Source organism: Antechinus flavipes, chromosome 1, assembly GCF_016432865.1.
Source record: "Antechinus flavipes isolate AdamAnt ecotype Samford, QLD, Australia chromosome 1, AdamAnt_v2, whole genome shotgun sequence".
NCBI classification, from domain to species: Eukaryota; Metazoa; Chordata; class Mammalia; order Dasyuromorphia; family Dasyuridae; genus Antechinus; species Antechinus flavipes.
The window spans coordinates 47993204-48015887 of record NC_067398.1 but is presented as its reverse complement, the minus strand read 5'-3'; the positions used below and the strand labels follow the sequence as shown (position 1 = coordinate 48015887).

Sequence of the window (22684 nt, the reverse complement as noted above, 5' to 3'; positions counted from 1 at the left end):
ATTTCTACATTATAATCAGTTAAAAGATAGAGAAGAGAGATGATAGACAAGCTCATGGGAGGAGGGAGAGAGAGAGAAGGAGATTGAGAGAGAGAGAAAGAGAAAGAGATAGAGAGAGACAGAAAGAGAGAGAGAGAAAAAAAGAGAGAGAGAATGAGAGAGAGAGAGAAAGAGAGAGAGACAGACAGAGACAGAGAGAGAGGAAGAAGAGAGAGAGAGACAGAGAGACAATGAGAGAGACAGAGAGACAGAGAGAGAGAGAGAGAGAGAGAGAGAGAGAGAGAAGGAGGAAGGGAGAGAGAGAGAAGGAGGGAGGGAGAGAGAGAAAGAGAAGGAGGGAGGGAGAGAGAAGGAGCGGGGAAGAGAGAGAGAGACAGAGGGGGGAGGAAGAGAGAAGAAGAGAAAGGAAAGAGAGAGAAAGAGAGAGACAGAGGGAAGGAGGGAGGGAGAGAGAAAAGGAGAAGGAAAGAGAGAGATACAGAGAAAATAAGAGAATTTGAGAGAAAGACAGAGAGGGAGGGAAAGAGGAAGATGAGGGAGGGAGAGAAGGAAAGAGAGGAAAGAAGAGAAGGGAGGAAGGGAGAAAGAAAACAGCATGGACACAGAAAGGCTTAGGTTCTGACAGAGCTGAGTCACATTCTGCTTGAGTTATAGGAAGAAAAATAAATTCTTTCCTGTCCTCCTGCGTTTGACATACTAAGTGACCTTGCACAAGTGAAGTCTTGCTTTTGTCCTCTGTGAAAGAGGAAGCTCTGACTATGGTGACTAAGTCGGGTCCAGCTATGAACCCCTGACTTTCAGAGCACATCTCAGCCCCCCAGCCCCTCACTTTCTTTGTCCTCCAGAGTCCACTCTGAGGGAGAGCCGCCCAGAGTAAATTATTCTCTGAGTGAGAACATCTGTGGCCCAAAACAGTATCACCTCCATGGTTCAAAGAAATCCAGCTAAGGGCTACATTTGGAGCAGGTCATGGATTCTCCATCTTCCTTACAGGACTGAAGTAGCACACAGACCTCTTCTGAAGACTGATTAGTCCAATCCCTTTCCTTAACAGATGAGAAAACAGAACGTAGGAGAACAGAACGTTGACTTGCCTAAGGTCCTGCAGACAACAAGCCACTGAGACAGAATTTGAAACCAAGTCCTCTGACTTCGGTGTCAGTAATAATCTCACTGTACCATAGTGTTGACTAAGAGGCCTCCTGTTCCAGTGTCTGCTGGTTAGCAAAAGGGCTTTCTCTTATCAGACCCTCAAGGTCAGCCCCATCAAAAACATCCCAAAACTAGACCAATTCATTGCCTTTTGAGTGCTACTAATTTCCAGACACACATACAGCTAAGTGGCACACTGAGAAAACACTTAAATCAGAAAGACCTGTGTTCAAATCCTGCCTTATAAACTAATTAGCTGTGTGACAACCTTCCTCCCTTCCCTGAAAGACACTTAACTGCTGTCTGCCTTAGTTTCCTCGCCTTTTAAAAATGAGGAAAATTGGATTCAGTGGTATCTTCAGTTCTAAATCTCTATAGTAGGAGATTGTGGAGAATAACAGAATAACTAAAGGAGGGCAACTGAATGACCAGCAACCATTTCTTTTTATTTTCAAAATATATGCAAAGATAGTTTTCAACATTCTCCCTTGCAAAACCTTGTGTTCCAAATTTTTCTCTCTCTCTTCTTCCCCTCCCCTAGACAGCAAATAATCCAAATATAGTTTAAACATGTGCAATTCGTCTGTACATAGTTCCTAATTTAGCATGCTGCATAAGAAAAATCAGATAAAAAGGGAAAAAATGAGAAAGAAAATAAAAAGCAAGCAAACAACAAAAAAATGAAAATACTATGTTGTGATCCATACTCAGTCACCATAGTCCTATGGATGCAGATGGCTCTCTGCAACATGTCAGTTGGAATTGGCTTGAATCATCTCATTGTTGAAAAGAGCCACATCATCAAAATTGATCATTGTATAATCTTGCTGTTGCTGTGTACAATGATCTCCTGGTTCTGCTCACTTCACTTAGATCAGTTCATCTAAGTCTCTCCGGGTCTCTGAAATGATCCTGCTGATCATTTCTTATAGAACAATAATATTCCATAACATTCATACACTATAATTTATTCAGCCATTCTCCACCTGATAGGCATCCACTCAGTTTTCAGTTTCCTGCCACAAAAAAGAGCTGCCACAAATATTTTTGCACATGTGGATCCTTTTCCCTTTTTTTAATGATCTTCTTGGTATACAGATCCAGTAGAAATGCTGCTGGATCAGAGTACACACAGTATGATATACTTTTGGGCATAGTTCCAAATTTCTCTCCAGTATAGTTGAATAAGTTCACAACTCCACTAACAATGTGTTAGTGTCCCAGTTTTCTCACATCTCCTCCAACATTTATCATTATCTTTTTCTGTCATCTTAGCCAATTTGAGAGGTATAAAATAGTTCTTCAGAGTTGTCTTAACTTTCTCCAATCAGTAGCGATTTAGAGCATCTTTTCATATAACTAGAAATGGCCTTAATTTCTTTATTGAAAAACTGTCTGTTCATATCATTTGACCATTTATCAATAGAAGAATAGCTTGCATTCTTATAAATTTGAGTCAATTGTCTATATATTTTAGAAATGAAGCCTTTATCAGAGCCCTTGAATATAAAAAAAAATTTCCCCAGTTTTCTGCTTCCCTTCTAATCTTGGATGCATTGGTTTTGTTTGTATTAAAATTTTTAATTTCATAAATCAAAATTATCCATTTTGCATTTCATAATGTACTCTAGTTCTTCTTTGGCTATAAATTCCTTGCTTCTTCCTAGATCTGAAAGACAGAGTATCCCTTGTTCTCCCAATTTTCTTATAGCATCATGCTTTGTGTCTAAATCATGTACTTATTTCGACCTTATCTTGCTTGGTATAGGGTGTTAGGTATTGGTCAATATCTTTTTCCTGCCATACTATTTTTTAAATTTTCTCAGCAATTTTTAAAAATAGTGAGTTCTTAGCCCAGAAACTGGAATCTTTGAGTTTATTAAACACTAGATTACTATAGTCATTGACTATTGTGTCTTATGAATTTAATTTATTCCATTGATTGACTACTCTCTTTTTTAGTCAGTACAAAATGGTTTTGATGACTGCTGATTTGTAACATAGTTTTAAGTCTGGATACAGCTAGGCTACTTTCATTTTCATTTTTTTCATTAATTCTCTTGAAATTCTTAACCTTTTGTTTTTCCAGATAAATTTTGTTACTATTTTTTCTAGCTTTATAAAGTAGAGCTTTCTTGGCAGTTTGATTGGTATGGCACTGAATAAGTAAATTAATTCAGGTAGAATTGTCATATTTATTATATTAGCTCAGCCTACCCATGATCATTTGATATTCTTCCAATTGTTTAGATCTAACTATTTGTATAGAAAGTGTTTTATAATTGTGTTCATACAATTCTTGGCTTTGTCTTGGCAGGTAGTCTCCCAAATATTTTATATTATCTAGTTATTTTAAATGAATTTCTCTTTCTATCTTTTGCTACTGGACTTTCTTGGTAACATATAGGTAACATATGATGATGATTTATGTGGATTTGTTTTGTAACCTGCAACTTGGCTAAAGTTGTTAATTATTTCTAGTAGATTTTTAGTTCAGGATTCTCTTCAGGATTCTCTAAGTATACCATCATGTCATCTGCAAAGAGTGATAATTTTATTTCCTCATTACCTACTCTAATTCCTTAAATTTCTTTTTCTTCTCTTATTGCTAAAGCTAACATTTCTAACACAATATTGAATAGCAATAGTGGTAGTGGGCAACCTTGTTTCACCCCTGATCTTACTGGGAATGCCTCTAGTATATCCCTGTTCCGTAAAATGCTTCTAGCAACCATTTCTTAAGTGCTTACTGTATCTGCAACTTTGGAATTACCAAGACAAATATGAAATTGCTTCTTTACATGTACATATTTAAATTTATGATATGATAATATTATAGGAAAAGGCCTAGCATTTATAGGCAAAGTGGGACTGGGGAAGATTCAGGAAGAAGCTTCCTGTAGAAGGCAAGGCTTGAGCTACATTTTGAAGGAAAGAAGGAATTCTAAGGGAAATGGGGAAGTGAATATACTCCAGGATCAAGAGGTGGACAGTGCAAAGGAGAGTGAAAGATATGTCAGGAGTGAGGAAAAACAAAGAAAGCTGACTGGTCCCAGCTGCATAGATTGGGGGAAAGCTAGTAATATGGTTCAAGACTGGGAGTCAGGCTGTAAATAGCTATATAAATGAAATGGAACTGCTGTAATCTGATCCTAAATGCCATAAGGAACCAATGGATTTCATTGAGGTGGGGAGTGACACAGTTGGTCCTGTGCTTTAGGAAAATCATTGTTTGTGGAGGTTGTATTGAAGAGAAATCTTTTTTTGTGGTCCAGATATGCTTTTTTGGTGCAACCCCCCCCCCCAGATATTTAGTAATGTAAGTAAGCTTTGCCAACCTGTGACCAGCAACTGCCTTTCAATTTAAGTTAATTATAATTAACTTTAATTAAATACAAAAGCACACAATCGGAGGGTGCAGATTTGAACCTAGCATCCCTTGGCTGAAAGGGCCATAGCTTTTTTAAAATTAAAAAAAAATTTTTTTTGAGGAGGAAGGCTTGAGATAGAATTATTTAAAAGGGTATGATCTGATGATTATTTTATAGATTGAGGGAGTATGAGTTACCTGTCCAGTGCTTATCCGAGAGGAGACCAGAAAGCTGTCTTATTCCTAATTCAGGGTGTTCTGTCTGCTGTCTCTTAAGAAGCTGGAGTCCACAATTCCACCCCTCCCTAAGCCATAGATGACTTTCTTTCCCATGCTTGCTGTTTCTTGTCCTTTGCAGAAGTGGAACAGATCGAAGCGATCGCCAAGTTTGACTATGTGGGACGATCCCCCCGAGAGCTGTCCTTTAAGAAGGGAGCCTCACTGCTCCTGTACCACCGAGCCTCAGAAGACTGGTGGGAAGGCCGGCACAATGGAGTGGATGGACTGATTCCCCATCAGTACATCGTTGTACAAGATATGTGAGTAGGCGCGGGGACCGCTTGTCCTGTCCTGTCCTAGTGCATAGGAGATGGCCGGCCGTCATCCTTTCATCCTTAACTTGTACAAGTCCCGTTCTTGCTGGGATGTCTGAGTTCTTGATCTTCATGATTCCATTCCCCACTTTACCCCTGAGTGAGTTAGAATATTACCTACTTCCAAGAACTGGTGGCTCTCCAAGATATACTTCACAAGTATGCAGAAACCTTTTGGCTCTGGGAGACAAAATGATTAGTGTCCTTGGCCCCATACTTGGGCCCAGCCTTAACTCTACTCAACGTTTCGGGCTCTAGATTTATATTGTCAGTCACATGCATGGAAGGTTCACATTGGCTGTCTTCTTGGAGCTGGACAGAGTTGTCCCTTTTTATCTTGCCACCTAGCATCCTATAAATAATACACCCTTAAAGCTCTTTTCATTTGAGCCTTTCACATAGACATGTCAGGCATTTAATGCTTATTTGTTGTAATTTAAAGAAGGACAAAAATCTTATCTTCCCTGCACAGCCATAGGTCATTCATGCTCCCAGTGTTTACTGTTGGGAATCTGGGGGACCCTGTCCAAATGTAAATATAATCTTGGAGAAGGGCCATATCAAGCCATTATTTACCATTAATGCCTTAAATAAAATTAATTTCCCAATCTCCTTCCCTGTAAGGTTTGAAAGGACAAGACCCAGAACAGGTAAGTCTTGATGGAGGTAGTGAATGGTCTCAAGTACAGGTGCCCTGTAATTGTATCTTCTGGGTAGCCAGTGAGCACTATGAGGATATCAGATACTTGGGAGTAGGGGAGATACTGAAAAAGGGATATTGTTGAAAGGACATGGGAGGAACATTGAAACCATACTTTGCCTCCTACATAGTTCGATTAATGAAATTCAGTAGGTACTTATTAAATAATAATAAGTAATGACAGTTAAAATAATAATAATACCTTGCATCATATAGTTTTAAAACTATTAACTTTTATAAAAAAGTTTATAAAATGTATTTCAAATATTAATCTTATTTTTTCCTTACAACAACCCTGGGAAGTAAGTGCTATTATTATCCTTATTTCATAGATAAAATAAGTCAAATGGAAATTAAATGATTTTCCCATGGCCATAGAGCTAAGTATTGTCTGATTACATTTAAGTGCTCCAAGGCAGGTTTTGAACTAATATCTTCCTGACTACAGGTCTTAAACTCTCTCCACTATGCCAGCATTTAAGGTATGACATTAGGCACTGGAGCAGGTTCTAAATAAATAATTTAGATTTTTGGGAGGTCTAGGTGAAAGAGGAGATTCTTTGCCTAAATTAGCCTTAATCACTGAATGAGTGTGGCCTCAGTCAAACTGAGACCCGTTGAAGGTCAGGGTCTCCCACTGTTTCTGGGGCCATCCCAAGTGGTCCCGGGCTGTACCTGGCCACTGGACCCAGATGGCTCTGCAGGGGAAAGTGAGGCAGGCGACCTTGCCCAGCTCTCTCTCTCTCACTTCAATCCAACAAATTTGCATGTCATGGCATCTCCTCCCTGACGTCGTGGTCCTCTAAGAGAATGAAGGACAAGTAGCAACAATAACAAGGTACCAGAGACATAAAGATGAAAAATGCTATAGTCCTTGACAGAAAGGCGTTTATAATCTAATGCAAGGGTCCTAAGAAATAAGTATGTAAATGAGTACAGTACAAGGACAGACAGAGGCACTTTGCCTTTAAAGGTTCACTCAGTCCTGTCCTCTGTCTCCCTTGCCATAGCTCCTTGAGCTTGCTGGGGTCTGGCTTTTCAGGGTATGAGGAAGAAAAGGATCAAGTATGGCCGAACAAAAAACCAGTGGAGTTCTTTAATTCAAAAGGAAACTGCTAAAGGTCCTGTTAATGGCCAAGCAAAGGATGAGAGGGCAGTAGACACTTGGACTGTGGGTCAGAATGAGAACAGAATTCCCCTCAGGTGGGCGAGCAAGCTCTGGATAAGTGGGATTCTTGCTGCATCTACATCCGCTGTCCATTGCCATTGGGAAGCAGCTCCTCTCCTTGACTCGTGTCCACTGGTCTTCCCAGGGACGATGCGTTCTCGGACAGCCTGAGCCAGAAGGCCGACTCCGAAGCCAGCAGCGGGCCCCTGTTGGATGACAAGGCGTCTTCCAAGAACGACCTCCAGTCCCCCACAGAGCACATCCCCGACTACGGATTTGGGGGCGCGATGGGCCGGTAGGGACGGACTCTTGTTTTGTTATATCTCGTGACTTCTTGCGCTTGAGGGAGGGAAGAGTTAGCAGGTGAGCACAAGTTCGGTGCTGGGCAAAGCTAGATTGTATGGGCACAGGTGGGGTTAGCTAAAGTTGGCGCAGGGTACGCCTGGGCTAAAAATAATGGGGTGGGGAGTGGGGAGGAGGAAGGAGTTAAACAAGCTGGCAACCTGGGACCTGGAGTCAAATCTCCATCATACACACCTCCTTCTTCTGTGTCTTCTTCCCCCTCTCTTTCTTACTCCCATCTCTGTCTCTCTCCTTCCTCTTCTCCTCTTTCTCCTCTTCCTCCTCCTCTTCTTCCTCCTTTTACTCCTCCTCCTCCTTCTCCCTTTCCTTCTTCTTCTTCTTCTCCCTTTCCTTTTCCTTCTTCTCCCTCTCCTCCTCCTCCTTCTCCTCTTCCTTCTTCTTCATCTTCCCCCTCTCTTTCTCTTTCTTCTCCCCTTCTCCTTCTTCTTCTCCCTCTCCTCCTCCTTCTTCTTCTCCTCTTCCTTCTTCTCTTCTCCTCCTCTTCTTTCTCCTCTTCTCCTCCTCTTTCTTCTTCTCCTCCTCTTTCTCTTCCTGCTCCTTTTTCTTCTCCTCCTTTCCCCCTCCTCCCACTTTTCTTCTCTTTTTCTCTTCTTTTTTTCCCCATTTCTCTCTTCCTGACTCTTTTTCCTTCCTATTTCCTTTCTCTTTCCTTCTTCTTTTCTTTCCTCAACCTATCTTTCTTCTCTGCCTGTGCCTCAGGCCTGCTTGGGGACACCCACAGGCATTGCTTAGCTTTAGCTAATGACCCCAAGGACTAAAGAATCCCTGACCATACCTAACACTCCGTTCCTTTTTACACAGCCTTCTATCTTAAAACACTTCAATCGTATCCCTCTCCCCTTCCATCCTGCCTTCCCTGCCTAAACAGCTTCTTCAAAGTCTTTTTGTGACCTTTATAGAATGCAATAACTTACATTTGCAGAATGTTTTCACATCCATTATCCAATCTGATACTCACAAGGCATGAGGCAAACAAGGATTTTCACCTCCTCTGGTGATTTGCTAAGGATCACACAACAGATCGATAATATGCCCCAAGTCCTCCAGTACTAAACCCAGTGACTTTTCTACCATAACATATTATAGTCCAATATGTAACTGAAACATAATGCAGAATTCCCAAAATGCTTCTTAGGCAGTTGCCTTTGTATCTATCTCTGTACCAAAATCATAGACAGTCCTCCCTATGGTATTTGTGCCTCCTGGCCAATGGAGAGGGTTCTCCATGAACACAGCTCAGGGACCTTGACACAATATCCAGTTTATATGGACATCCTGTTCCCTGACAAGAGCCTAGTACATAAACAGCCATTTGTCCCAGATGAATGATACTTCTCGTTTTGTCTCTGGGTACTTTCTTGGGGGACAAGGAGCTAGCAAAAATATCCTACTGGAGAATATGTTTTTGGTCCTTTCAGATTTCACTGATTCAGATTCCTTGGAGAAAGCTGCATTTATATCCGTATTTATTCCAAAGTCACAATTACAGGGCACTTTTTATAGAGATGTAGCTTTGATTATTTAAAGCATGTGTTGTAACTCTCGCTGCCAACAAAGCATCAGCAATTTGAGGTCCTGCTGGTACTGCTTTAATGACTGGGGGAAATATTATTAGCCCATTAATTGTCTGCAGATTGCTAACTAAATTTTTGAAAACAGATTGTTCTTGGAAGTAGGTTAAACATTCCCCTTTTTATAAAACAAACACCAGTATTTGTCCACTTAGGAAACTCTTCCTCCCTTTTGTTTTTTTTACAAATAATACATAGAAAAACTAGGCTGATACTAAAATTATGAAAAATTGAACATCAAGAAAGTTTGAGGTAATGAGGTTTTATCATGCTCACTTTTAAAGCTCATGTAAACTTCCCATGGGTTAGCTGAGATATTTGAAAGTTGTCTCCCCATGACCCCCTGCCCCATGGCTCCTTTGCAGAGTACGGTTGAGATCAGATGGGGCTGCCATCCCCCGTCGCCGGAGTGGGGGTGACACACACAGCCCACCTCGGGGCCTGGGTCCAGGGATAGACACCCCACCTCGAGCAGCTGCCTGCCCCAGCAGCCCCCACAAAATCCCCCTCAACCGAGGCAGGATCGAGAGCCCAGAGAAGCGGCGGATGGCAACATTTGGAAGTGCTGGAAGCATCAACTACCCGGACAAGAAGGCCCTTTCCGATGGGCACCCACTGAGGTCGACCTGCGGCTCCACACGGCACAGCAGCCTCGGAGACCACAAATCTTTGGAGGCTGAAGCCCTGGCAGAAGTAAGGAGATAGCAGCAGATCCCCCTAAAAGGGCAGCAGGGGTGGGAACAAATAGAGACCCTTGGCCAGAGCCCCTTTGCCCCCTCATCTAGGATAAGATTTGGTTGCTTTTAGCCCACCAGTCACAAATGTGGCTTCCCTTATTTTTATTCAGTGACCTTGAGTTAAGGCATTGATGATTTCTATTTTAAAATATAAAATGGTTCTCTGCCAAGGGTAACCAGTGGAGTCCTTATCAACTATTGACATTGTAGTTCTTGCTGATAATAATAATAATTAATAATAATATCTGGCATTTATATAGCACTTAAAGGCTTGTAAAATCCTTTATATATGCTATTAGATATCACAATAACTCTGGGAGGTATATACAATTTTTATCCATATTTTATAGATGAGAAAATTGAAGCTGAGAGAAGTACAGTGTTCAGGGTCAAACAACTAATAAGTATCTGAGGCAGGATATGAACTCTAATTTTCCTGACTCCACACCCAGAGTTCTCCTACTACACTACCAGCTAACTAGACTAATTATTAGTTTATCATTTGTTTGTGGACAGATACATTTAAAAATAAATATTCATAAAGATTAGTGTGAATTACTAGTATTTCTCTTGGGGAATCAATCAACAAGTATTTCATTAAATACCTGTGTGCCAGGAACTATAAAAAAGTAAATACAAAAATGAAATTTTGGATATCTTTGGAGGGTTTACATTCTGTTAGAAGAGATAAAACATATACATGTGTAAGTGTATTTATAAAATACATAGAAAATCATACAAGATTATTTTAAGGGAAAGCATTCATATCTGAGTAGAAAAATAGAAACTTTATTTGAGTTTTGAAGATTTATCAGAAGCCAGGGCATCTAAAAGGCTGAGGTGAGGAAGAGTGAGTCCATTCCGGACACAAAGAGTATAGCCTATTGGGAGATGGAGTGTGGGATGGGAAGAACATTCAGTATATTCCTCCCATACCACACTCCATCTTTAGTGTGTCACTGTTTACTGGCCATTCTTTGCCATAAGCCTGCCAAGTAGAATTTTTTCAAGAATTTTTCCCCCTTTTTATGGCTCGGGGAAACTGAAATTGAAAGGTGAGGTAACATGCACATATGAGGTGACACTAATGGGAAGTAAAAGAACCAGAAATGAAGCTCAAATCCAGCCTTCTTGAAATATATCTTATTTTTTCCCCTACTTTAAGAAAGAAAAAGTGGTTTAATAGTAGAGCACTGGACCTAGTATCAGAAAGGCCTGGATTTGAGTCATGCTTTTGATATTTTATGCAATCATGGGCAAGTCACTTAGTGTCCCCACAAAACTCTTCAAGACTAAGTAATCTAGTAACTGATATGTATGAATGTATTGGTGTATCAGTGGAAGGAGTCCCCATATTGGAAATTCCTCACACTAGAAAAAAAATAATAGATCTGTCCCAAAACAAGCAAATAGATGGTGATCCCTTTCTCACAGGTCATATGGGACTCAGAGAAGATAGTATGCTTTTCAAACTTTAAAGTGCTATAGAAATTTTAGTTATTATTAGAAACTCAAAGAATTTCATAGACCTGTAGAAAGTTAGAGCTGAGCAAGACTTTCAAGATTTTCACCTAATTCTCTCATTCTACAAATGAGAAAACTGAGGCTACAAGAGAGTTTGTCAGTTGCCCGAGTTCCCACCATCAGTTGGTGGCAGAGTATATACTTGAAACCATAGCTTGACTCAATAATCTATCCATAGATTATCTATGTGAGCATTGTTGTAATTGGGTACTCTGTTGTCTAGGGAACTATTAGCTTTATCCTGTAACGAGAAAGAAAAGAAATTCAAGTTCCAATTTGATTCCTCTCTGAATTATGGAGGAAATGGAAAGCATAAGCCTAGGAGGCAAAATCTACCCCCTTTCCCAAATAGACACATTTTTGGTGACCTGGGGAACTGGGAAGGAATTGGGAGGTGAGGGTGGCAATATGGACATTTCTCAATGAGTGTGTAATTGTGAAGGGCAGCCAAGACATGAAGAGTCTAGAATAACAGATGATTTCTCCCTACTGAAAAAAATAATAAACCCTACCATTGACTTGGCTTTGGAATAGGCATTTACATTTTTATTTGACTGTAGTAACCATAGCTGGTATTCTGAGAACTTGGAACACTTCAAACTAAATAACGAAGCCTTGATGTAGAATCTTGCTGTAGGATCTGGAGAGCTGTTGGCTTACCCATCTACTTTATTCCTCTCCCCACCTCCTCCTCATTCTGGGAAAAGACAGCATCACCCTCAGACCAATGCATGGCACAAGCTTCAGCCAAGCTGCTCTTTCTCTTAAGCTTTCTGTCTTTCTGGCTCATATCTTCCTTGGGGGAGAGTGAGGGAGGTAATGAAATGTTTTTTGTTTTGTTTTTTAAGTTTTATATTTCAGTCAGCCTACTGGCCTAGAATAAGAAAAGGAAGCAGTGGTGTCAACATATGAATTAATTAAATAGAGTGCATAATGAGCTCAAGAAAATGTTGAAAGCCAGATTTATCACAGATTAACTGAAAATTGGATAGGACTGTGGCTGTCCTAGATGGCCATCTCCTGAGTCAGTCAACAAATATTCCAGTCACTGTGTTAGGGAATCAGGGATGCACAGAAAGGCAAAGGAAGTCCCTGCCCTCGAGGAACTTATAATTTGATGGTGGAAACAATTTTGCAATACATACATATAATACAGATTTGTGTGTAGGGGGTATAGAATAGATCGAAAAAAATCAGTAGAAGGAATGGTCTAGAATTAAGCGAGGGCTTCTTGTAGAAGATAAGATTTTATTTGAGATTTGAAGGAAATCAAGGCAGCCAGAAAGTGAGAATAAGGAGAGAGAGAATTCCATGCACGGGGGACAGCTGATGAAAATGCCAGAAGCCAAGAGATGGAGGATCTTGTTCTTGGAACAGAAAAGAGGCCATTGTCACTGTATTGAAGAGTACATGGTGGAGAGTAATGGATATGAAGACCAGAAAGGTAGGAATGGGTCAGTTTATGAAGGGCTTTAAACATCAAATCAAGGATCTTATTTGATCCTAAAGGCAATAGAGAACCACTGGAGTTTACTGAATAGGGTGCAGGGAGTGTTAAAATAATATCAGACTTTTTTTAAGGAAGATAATTTAACAGCTGAGTAAAGGATGGAATAGAGTAAGGAGACATGAAGGAGGCAAACCCACCCAAAAGATATATTTACAGTGTAATCCAGATGTGAATTAATGAGGCAATGTGCTGGTGCCAGAAGAGAGAGAGGGGGCAGCACACAGGAAATCTTATAAAGGTAGAATCAACAGGGCTGGTCAAGAGATTGGATTCAAGGAGTGAGAGAATGAGGAATCAAGGGTGGCTCCAAGAAGGGGAATCTGGTTGACTGGGAGGATAGAAGTAGAAAAATTACAAAGTGGGGATTTTTTTGGGGGAAAAAACTAGTTTAGTTCTAAACATGTTGAGTTTATTGTATCTATGGGACATCTAGCTCAAAATGTCCACTAGGCAGTTAGCGATACCAGACTAGAGTTAGGAGAGAGCACATTTGAGAATCTTCAGTGTGGACTTGATAATTAAATCCATGAGAGCTGATGAAATCACCAAGCAAAACATTATAGAAGGTGAGGAAAAGAGGACCTAGGAGAGAACTTTGGAGGACATCCATAGCCCAGATGAAGATCCAGCAAAGAAAAATGAGAAAGGGCAGTCCGATAAATAGAATGAGAAGAGAGAAATGCAGAAAATGAAAACGTAGAGAGAACAGAGTATCAAGGAGAAGGTCATTAGAGTGGTCAAGAAAGAGAAGAATTGAAAAAAGGCCATTATATCTGACATCTAGATGATAACTTTGAGGTCAGGAATCACATAGTAGAGAATAAAAGGAAAAGAGCTGGAGATGTAAATTGCATATGGCCTTCTCAGAGCATTTAGCCACAAAAGGGAGGAAGAGTGTAGAATGATAATTAGCAAGGAGAGATGGAGAAGTGAAGGTTTTTTGGAGACAGAGGAGATATGGGCTTGTTTGTAGCAGTAGGAAAACATACAGTAGATATGGAGAAATTGAATATTAACGGGAGGGTAGAGATGATAGAAGGGGCAAGTGGCTTTCTAGCCACTTAACAGGATGGAATAGAATAACTTCTGCATAAAGGAGGGCTGACTCTGATATGGACAAGGGCTACCTCTTTGTGGGAGATGGAGAAGGAGCAGGGAGGCAGAAGTTATCTGACTGATATGAGATGAAAGGGAGGGGATTTGGTACATTACATTTTCTGAAAATTCAGGTTATTTTTTTTAAAGAAAGGGTAACATTGAGCCTTTGTCAAGTATTAACATTTTAGTTCCAGTTAATTTGTAAAATTAACCCTAGTCATCTAGCAAGGCCCTGAAAACATGGGACACAAGAGAGGTAAGTTTTGCTTCAGACAATTGGGGGTGAGGAAGGCTTGGTGGTTGGAGCCCTTCATGGGGAGGGGAGGTCCGATGTGATTCCTCAGTGGGCAATTGTGGGCAGACAGAGGAAACAGCGACTACAGATGATATCTGGATAGTGGAGTTGAGGACGAGGGAAATAAAAATTTTAAAAGGAACACACTGTAGAAAGGAGACTGGAAAGGCTTTACTACTCAAAAACTACTTACTGAAAATGCTGATCTTCCCTCAAAAAGGGAATTTCTTCTCTATACCAATGAAATTATCAGATCAGTTCCTGTTACTAATCTGTCATGGGAAGAGTAGACATGTTTTGAGTAATTCCAGAGGGCAGGACTAGGAACTCTATGGAGGAGTTATTGAGAGACAGATTTTTGCTCAATGTACCTGATGACATCTAAAGGTGTCTCCCAATGGAATGGTGGGCCTTGCCAAGGAATGAGGTTCCCAAAGATCATAAAATCATAGTGTAGGGTTGAAATGCATCTTAGAGATGCTCAAACCAAGGCTGGAAGACACCTCGGACCAGTTATGTTGCATAGGAGTTCCATGGATTGATCCTAGATAGACTCCAAAGTCCTTTCCAGAGATAAGGGTCAGAGATCCTAGGAACAGAGCTGCAGGCAGGTTCTCAGAAACTGTAGCCTCACATTAGAAATCATCTCTTACATTTGTTTAGACCTTTTAACTTCTCAGAACACTTTGATTCCCCAAGTATCCTAGTAAAGAAGTGGGGTGGAGGAGGGGAAGGGAGGAAAATCATTCTCCCCGTTTTATTTATATATGAAAAATCTGTGGCCCAGAGAGGTTGGGTCCCCTGGCCAGGAGCACGCATTGGTCAGTGGCGGGACCAGCATACCCCGTAAGGTGCCCTTGTCGGCTCTGCGGGCTGCTGATGGATTCGCCCTCTTTCCTCCCCTGTAGGACATCGAGAAGACCATGAGCACGGCCCTCCATGAACTTCGTGAGCTCGAAAGGCAGAATACAGTCAAGCAGGCTCCAGATGTGGTCCTGGACACTCTGGAGCCCCTGAAGAACCCGCCCCTGGGCCCCATCAGCTCCGAACCCGCCAGCCCCCTGCACACCATCGTCATCCGAGACCCAGACGCCGCCATGCGCCGCAGCAGCAGCTCCACCACCGAGATGATGACCACGTTCAAACCGGCGCTGTCCGCGCGGCTGGCGGGGGCCCAGCTCCGGCCGCCGCCCATGCGGCCCATCCGCCCCGTGGTCCAGCACCGCTCCAGCTCCAGCAGCAGCTCGGGGATGGGCAGCCCCGCCGTGACCCCCACCGAGAAGATGTTCCCCAACAGCTCCTCCGACAAGTCAGGGACCATGTAGCGCCAGACCCTGACCGCCTCAATCCAAGGAAAGCGCGGCTTCAGCCCCAGGGGCGGCCGCTTCTTTCCGCGAGCCCGCGCTGGGGATGTCTTTTGGTATCGGGAGAAGAAAAGCGGCCCAAAGACACCTTCACCGGGAAAGACGCGCAGAGCATCGAATCGATGGTTCTTGGTCGCCATCTGTATTTATCTATTTGCAGAAAGGGATAGACGTAGAGTGTGTGTATATATATGCATAGGATATGTACATACACCAAAGTAGTCTGAACAGAAGCTTTTCATAAGATTTCAGCAAAATGTAAAAAGGCTTATTCTGCTTATTGTCACTGGAAATTATTCTATATATATAAATATATATATAGATATGTATGTATGTGTCTGTGGGTGTGTATATATATACATATTTATGCATCTATATACATATACTATATATGTAAACACACATACCAAGTGTATAAAGTATCATGTTCCTTTTTATGAAAATTAGACTTACCTCAGACCTGTGCCGCTAAACATCTCCCGTAGAGTGGTTTGGTTGGATTTGTGGGGCTTCTCTGGGAGATTTGGGGGCACACAGCAACTGTGCATGAAGCAATAGCGCACTGGCCTTGGGAGATTCCCCTTCCGTGTAAATGGGCATCTCGACAGACTGTGGGGTGCTATGGGATGCTATGGGTAACGGTCTACTCAGAAACGAGCCGGATCGCACCGGCAAACAGGCTTTCCTCAGTGATTGGGGAACCCTTCGTGTCAAGCCTTGAAAGACTCCTGGGAACCTACAAGAGGGATGAGGATCAGCCGTCTGCCATTAAGATAGACTAAAAATGGACGACAAAAACCTGCCGCCCCACCCCACTCCCAACCACCAAACCCTTGTATTTGTGTGTAGAAAAGGGGATTATAAGTACCTAAGCCGAAACGTAGCACAGTGTTGTGTGTGTTTAAAAAAAAAAAAAAAAGGAAAAAAAGAGAATACAGTGGTGTTGAATACTTCCAGACCCAACAGAGCAGTAGTAATAAACCGATAGATATAACTATAGTGGTTTAACTTAGACTGTTTGGGAAATCCTTAATTTGCCTTTTTCTCTTTTTTACTAATTATCACCGTGTCAAATTGGGACTTAAACAGGCAAGGAGGCTTTGGTTTCCATTGGTTAATTTCAAGTTGCACAGTAATTCCCGAGAGTCTAACTTGGGTTGGGGTCCTCCCTCTTGCATGAAACGCATGAGCCATATTTGACCAGATCAGACAGGAGCCAGTCTGATGGGGTAAGAGTTTGCACTTTCTGTACTGTATAATACAGCTGGTGGAGTTTATGCAAATGAAATTGCTTTCTGTTTCCTCCCTTTGGGGAGGGGAAAATGTGCTGGTGGAGCTGGGATGCATGATTTCTTAATGTATGATGATCGAGTCTTCTCTCTCCTTATTGGGTTCAGGACCCTCTGTGATTCTCTTAGTTCACTTTATTCTCTCTTTTGATCCATTTTCCCAGGGATGTGCCAAAAGCCGCAGGGTATTAGAGCACAGGTGAAGCCAGTTTGAATCTGAGCCTTCCTACTTAGATCTTGAATATTCATCCAGGAAAACCCTCTGCTCACCTTGTCTAGTTCTTCCTCCACCCCTACTTTCCTAGACCTCTGGTTATTTTATTTCTATAATTGTGCTGATGAGCAAGGGAATTTCTGCTCAAACATCAAGCGGGTAGCACCCTTGGAAACTTTCTGTTGATATTAGAGGGGTGGACGGTGGTAGAATTTTCTTGCCAGTTTCTCAAGGAGCTCGTTGTGATCTTGAATCAATAATAGCATATGTTGCTTGCAGGGCTCTCTAGATGCATCAGAGGGAGCTTTAGCCTCAGTCCTTCTGGTCTCCCAGGAACATCACCTTCAAGGATCCCTGGAAATTTCCCATTAATGTTCATTCCTTTAGCTTAAGCATTGACCTGTGCCCTTTGGAAGATATAACAGTACCAAACCTTCCCCTCCCCCCCATGAAGCATGTCATATTAAGTCCTCAGGTTTTAGTGTTAATGAATGGGATGTTTCCTGTCTGATAGCAAGATCCAGGGTGCATGAGGATATCGGGTCCCCGGGGAGGGAAAGTTGTTCTGAAGGCTGTAGAAAGGAGAAAAGTGAGTTCGTAGGGAGGGGAACCAAAGACAAGTTTCATATCCATCACAATTTTGCCTAAGGCTAGCTCTGGTTCTGTGAATTGGAAATCTTAATTATAAATGGAGGCCCAAGATCATCTGGCTCAATCCCCTAATCATTGCCATTTCAGAGATTGGGTTGCAGAGTTGCAGTGAAATGATCTTGTCCAAGGTCATGCAGCTGCTAAGCAACAGAGCCAGGGCTAAAAACCTACATTATTTACCTCCTAATACGGTGATCTGTACTATATTGTGTAATCCTTGGATTAAGTACCTCAGTGGTCACTTTTTAAAATTTCCTTCAAGAGAGAATTGCCATTAAAAAAAAGTTATATAGACTGGTAAATTTTGGTCATTTATATGTAAGCCTGTTGCATCCTCTTCTAAGGAATAAAGATTTCTTCCCATCTGTACAAGAGCCACAAGTCCAAATTGAACATTCCAGCTTTTTTGGCTGAGTGATCCCATAACACCAAATTGCAAAACGAAAAATTGTACCAATCAATTGGGGTGATTTTCCCTCCTCTCTTCTCCCCCCTCCTCCCCAATTGAATTTACCATTGGCTTGGGCTCTGATGTAGATAAAGCATTAGTAATTTTCTTTTCAGCACCCCATTTTCTCCCTCTGGAGCTATTTCACACTTTCTCACTCAGGAAAGGCCTCCCACCTGGGTAGAAGTACCATATCATCCATAGTTACATTCCCCCAAGATAAAAGCTGACCTGTTGGGTTGAAGCCAATGGAAGAAAAATTCATCATGATCTTTTGATTGCGCTTTCTCTCTCGACAACCAGGATCCATGCATGTTCACAACGCGTATCTTCCTGATCCTTGCCTGTTCTAGTCTGATCGATATTGTTGTATTTGTTGAAATGCTAGAAAAGTAACTATTGAAATGTAAACTGTATAAAAAAAAGGCTAAATGTAAATGGCAGCCAGTGCCACTCACCAAATCTTTGCACTTAGTAGATAGATCAATATAAAAACAAAACAACCTTCCCCCCCACAAACCTAATCTTTCACTGTACAGTGTGTGGGGGAAATGTAGTCATTAGTTAGTAGTCCTCGGTATAATCAATTTTAAAAGGGGAAGTGGTGTTTACACACTTGTGTATAAGCGTTGTTGAAAACTGTGATGATCTCAATTAGTTCTCTGGCTTTCTGGAGTTTTTTGTTCTGTTCATTCACCTTAGTTGAACTCTCGAGGCCAAAGCCTTTTGTCTTTCTGGGGGGGCAGGTGCTCAGTCTGTTTAAAGATGAACCAGTGAGACATTCATTTAAAACTGACCAAAGACATGACTTCTGGTCCAGTTTCCCATGTCGTCCCAGAGAGAGGAGCATCATTCGCCAATCTTTCTCGGGGACTTGAGGTCAAACCGTGCTTCCCACCCCAAACCCTTCTTTTTTTTTTCTTTTCCCCTTTAGTAACTGTGGGTCTCTATGAAATTCTTGCCTTTTCTTGTTTTCAGTGCGAATGTTTTCTCACCTTTAAGCGCCTTTAGAAAATCCCAGAACACAAGATTGGCCCGAATCCTGAGCCTGGGAAGTGAATGCCATCCAATTTTTTCCTTTCACATCATTGGACTAAATTCCCAGGGGACCTATTAATCAAGAAATGGAGCGATGGGAGTTGGGGGAAACAATGAACTACTTTTCTGATATCACGACTCGTGAGATGATAAACTGGAGAGTATTCAGAGGAGTCAACCAAGATGGTGAAGGATCTGGAATCCTTGCCATGTGAGGACTGGTTGAAGGAGCTAGGGATTAAACATCCTAGAAAAGAGATGGGGTGAGGGAAGGGGAAGACTCAGGATTATCTGTTTTGAAATATTTGGGGTGCTCAGAGAGCAGGGACTAGAAATACTAGATAGAAAGGGCAAATAAGCAAATTTAAGCTTCTTGAATGCAAAAACTTGGAATGATGGGGCGTTGCTCCAAGGTAAATTGGAGCTCTTTCAGCAGACTGTAGGAGCACCTGTTGGGCAACTTACAGAAGGAATTCTTTTTTGTTCCAGATTGGCCTCCATGGCTCTGAGGTCCCTTCCCACTCTGAAATATTGGATTCTTTGATGGAAGTGAGGAGACAGCTTGATAAATAACTATGAAACATTTTGCTCATAGTACATAAAACATAAAGGAGAACATGGGCTACCAGAAAGATCATAACTGGGATTTTTCTATTTGAGCTACATGGACCGGCTTCTTGGGCTGGTTTTATTGGATTGCCTTGTTGGGCTTTCTCATTCTTTTAAGCACGAATGTGGAGGCCTTCCTACTACTTGGTGGTATGTTGGCACTTAAAGCGCAGAATCTGGCCAAAGGACAGACCCTAAGGATAAATGTCACAGTCTCCTGTCTCTCCCCTCTCCTCCAGTCTTTTACTTCCTGATTTTTTCACTTATTTACCTTTTTCCCTAACAAGAAACAATAATAACTATGATAATAATTCATTTACTTAGCACTTTAAGGTTCACAAAGCGCTTCCCTCCTAACAACTTTGTGGGTAGATGGTGCAAGTATTTTTCTCTCTCTTTTGCAGATGAGGAGACCTTTGTGTTAGAATGGGGAAGTGACTTGCCTGGAGTTACACAGCTGTTAAGGGTCAGAGTTCAGGCCTCCCGGGCCAAAGCTCCTTCTGTTCTTTTAAGTTGCGGCACAGCTAGCCGCTGAGAAGACCACAAGGGCCCCACCAGACCTAAAAGGGATTGGTATTGATGAGGGAAAAGAGTAGGGTGAGCCAGCAGGGAATAGGAAGAGGAGGGGAGTTATCGAGTTGATTTTCTGCTGTGCAGAGCAAACTCAGACATCAAAAGCTTGGGTTCAGATTCAGACATCTGCTTCTGGGTTGTTTGGGATTCTCGGTCTTCAGGGCAACCATTGGAATTCCCAGCTATGCCCGGAGTTCACCCAGCTGGAGGGGCAGAGCCAGAAGGAATGGCATTCTGGGACTTGCTGAGAGGGGACTCTTAAGGCTTCCCGAGGTTGCTCTTTGCAGAAGAAGGCAGCCCACCTTCTGGTGCTGGCTTGGCAGCTCTTGCCAAACCCACTCCCCATAGCCGCTGATTTCTCCTTCCTTTCGAACTCTGCTGTGTCAGCCACCTCCAATGTGACTGTTCTCTGTAACCAGAACATTAGTGCACTTTTCCTTTCCTAGACAGAAAGTATATCCTGGATAGAGATTTTTGTACATTTTGAACTCTTATTATCTCCTAGCAGTGTGACAGTTTACATGGTTTGGCAGTAGAGACAATTCTGATCATTTTCCAGTGGCCGGCATTCCTTGTCTACCCCTCCATCCCCATCTCGCTGTATACAGACCAATCAAAGCAACCTGGGGAAACTGTGCCCTCCTCTCCCCACTTTGATGATCATCATTGTTCCCCTGGATATTGTTTCTGTATGATACAACCAAATGTCCTTCACTTAGACTGTCTGTTTGGATCCTCTGTCCCTCCCACACACTGATGGTGCCCTGTAGACCAAGCCGCTGGTTTGACGTGGAGCTGTCCTGTGAAATAAAAACAGAGTAACTTTCTCAAACTGGCTGTGAATGCTTTCTGCAATTGCCCAGACAGGCATTTGCTTGGGGTGGGTGGGCTAGGGGGGATATAGCTTATATTCTGCCTGGAAGTTACAATTTACACATAAATCAGTAAATGAAAAATATATACAAAATAATGCAAAGTAATTTCAAGAGGCAAAGAATTGGTAGGGAGAAGGAATTAAAAAGAGCTTCATGGATAAGGTGGTACTTGAACTAAACTCTTAAGAGGCAGAAGTCAAGGGATAGTATATTCGTTTAACAAGAGGATCACATGTACAAAGATACAAAAGTGGTAGTTGCAATATTATCAATAAAGAAGAATTAATTTTCAATGCCAGACTGAGGATTTTGTATTCAACAAGGGCACAAAAGTGGAAGATGCAATATTATTCATAAAGAAAAGTTAATTGACTAGTGTCCTTAGAATGAAGAGTTCTTAAAGAGAGGCAATATGATATGAGGCAGGAAAAGGAAGTGGGGGTCAGATTATGAAGGGTTTTTAATGCCAGACTGAAGATTTTGTATTTTACAAGGGCATAAAAGTGGGAGCTGCAATATTATCAATAAAGAAGAGTTAATTGGCCATTGTCCCTAGAATAGAGTTCTTAAAGGGAGACAATATGATATGAAGCAGGAAAAGGAGGTGGGGTCAGATTACCAAGGGTTTTTAATGCCAAACTGAGGATTTTGTATAATATTTTAGTGCAATAAGGAGTCACTGAAGATTTTTGAATGATGTCATATTTGTGTTTTGGGAATATCCATTTGGCATCCACATGAAAATCATCATCAATAACAATCAGAAATTGATCCAAGCCCCCAGCATGACACTTTCCATCATGAGATAGTAGTGGTCATAATGTACTTAGTTTTGGAGGCATCCAGGGATGAATATGGGCTGGATATGGGATTAGCAATAGAAACTGCTTTTATGCCTCATGTTCAACTTCCAGACAACTCAGGAGGTAACAGTGTCCTGGCAAAGAGCAAACAAGTGGAATCCAGGGAAAAAACAACACAACTTTGTACATTTATGTATGTCCCAGAGCAATCTGTTTTGTGAATGGCTCTCTGTCCAGGCAGCCTCTGGTTTATGTATTGTGATCACTGTCTTTTCCTTTTCACAAATGATTTTTTAAGCTGTTACCTTGAGAGAAGATCCAATGGAGAATCACTAGAAGGAAATGGAGAAGCCATCGGGTCTAATCCTCTCCTCATGATGCCTTGAGATATTGAGGCTGAATGCAAAGACAGAGACAGGGAAAGAATCAGCAAGACTGATTGACTTAATCAAGGCCACACAGAAAATAAATGGAGACTTGGGTCTTTTAAACCATTGTGCTTTGTCCATGACAGGACCTCCCTGCAGAATGACTTCTGGAAGCTGTTCTATTCACTGTACTCTCAATGTCAACCAGACTTCATGGACTTAACTCATTAACCCAGAATTCCTATAGCATTGGGGGAGATTTTAGGATCATAGGGAGGGGTATAGAGATTTCTTAGTCTAGCTTCATTTAGCAGATGAGAAAACTAGGGATTCAGAGAATTTAGAGGACTTGCCCAAGGTTATAGATTTTA

At 41.8% G+C, this 22684-nt stretch overlaps 1 protein-coding gene across 4 annotated transcripts in view; it reads left to right on the top strand.

Annotated features, from left to right (window-relative positions):
- Positions 1-21099, top strand: part of SRGAP3 (SLIT-ROBO Rho GTPase activating protein 3) — a 278275-nt gene extending 257176 nt beyond the window's left edge. For 3 of the 4 annotated variants that reach the window (XM_051981475.1, XM_051981466.1, XM_051981457.1), the window contains 4 exons: positions 4881-5061; positions 7129-7278; positions 9283-9610; positions 14990-21099. In XM_051981475.1, coding sequence (XP_051837435.1) covers positions 4881-5061; positions 7129-7278; positions 9283-9610; positions 14990-15406 — 1076 coding nt within the window. In that variant the 3' untranslated portion in view covers positions 15407-21099. The remainder of the gene's footprint in view (positions 1-4880; positions 5062-7128; positions 7279-9282; positions 9611-14989) is intronic. The other variant, XM_051981484.1, reaches the window with a different exon arrangement.
- Positions 21100-22684: the final 1585 nt, after the last annotated feature.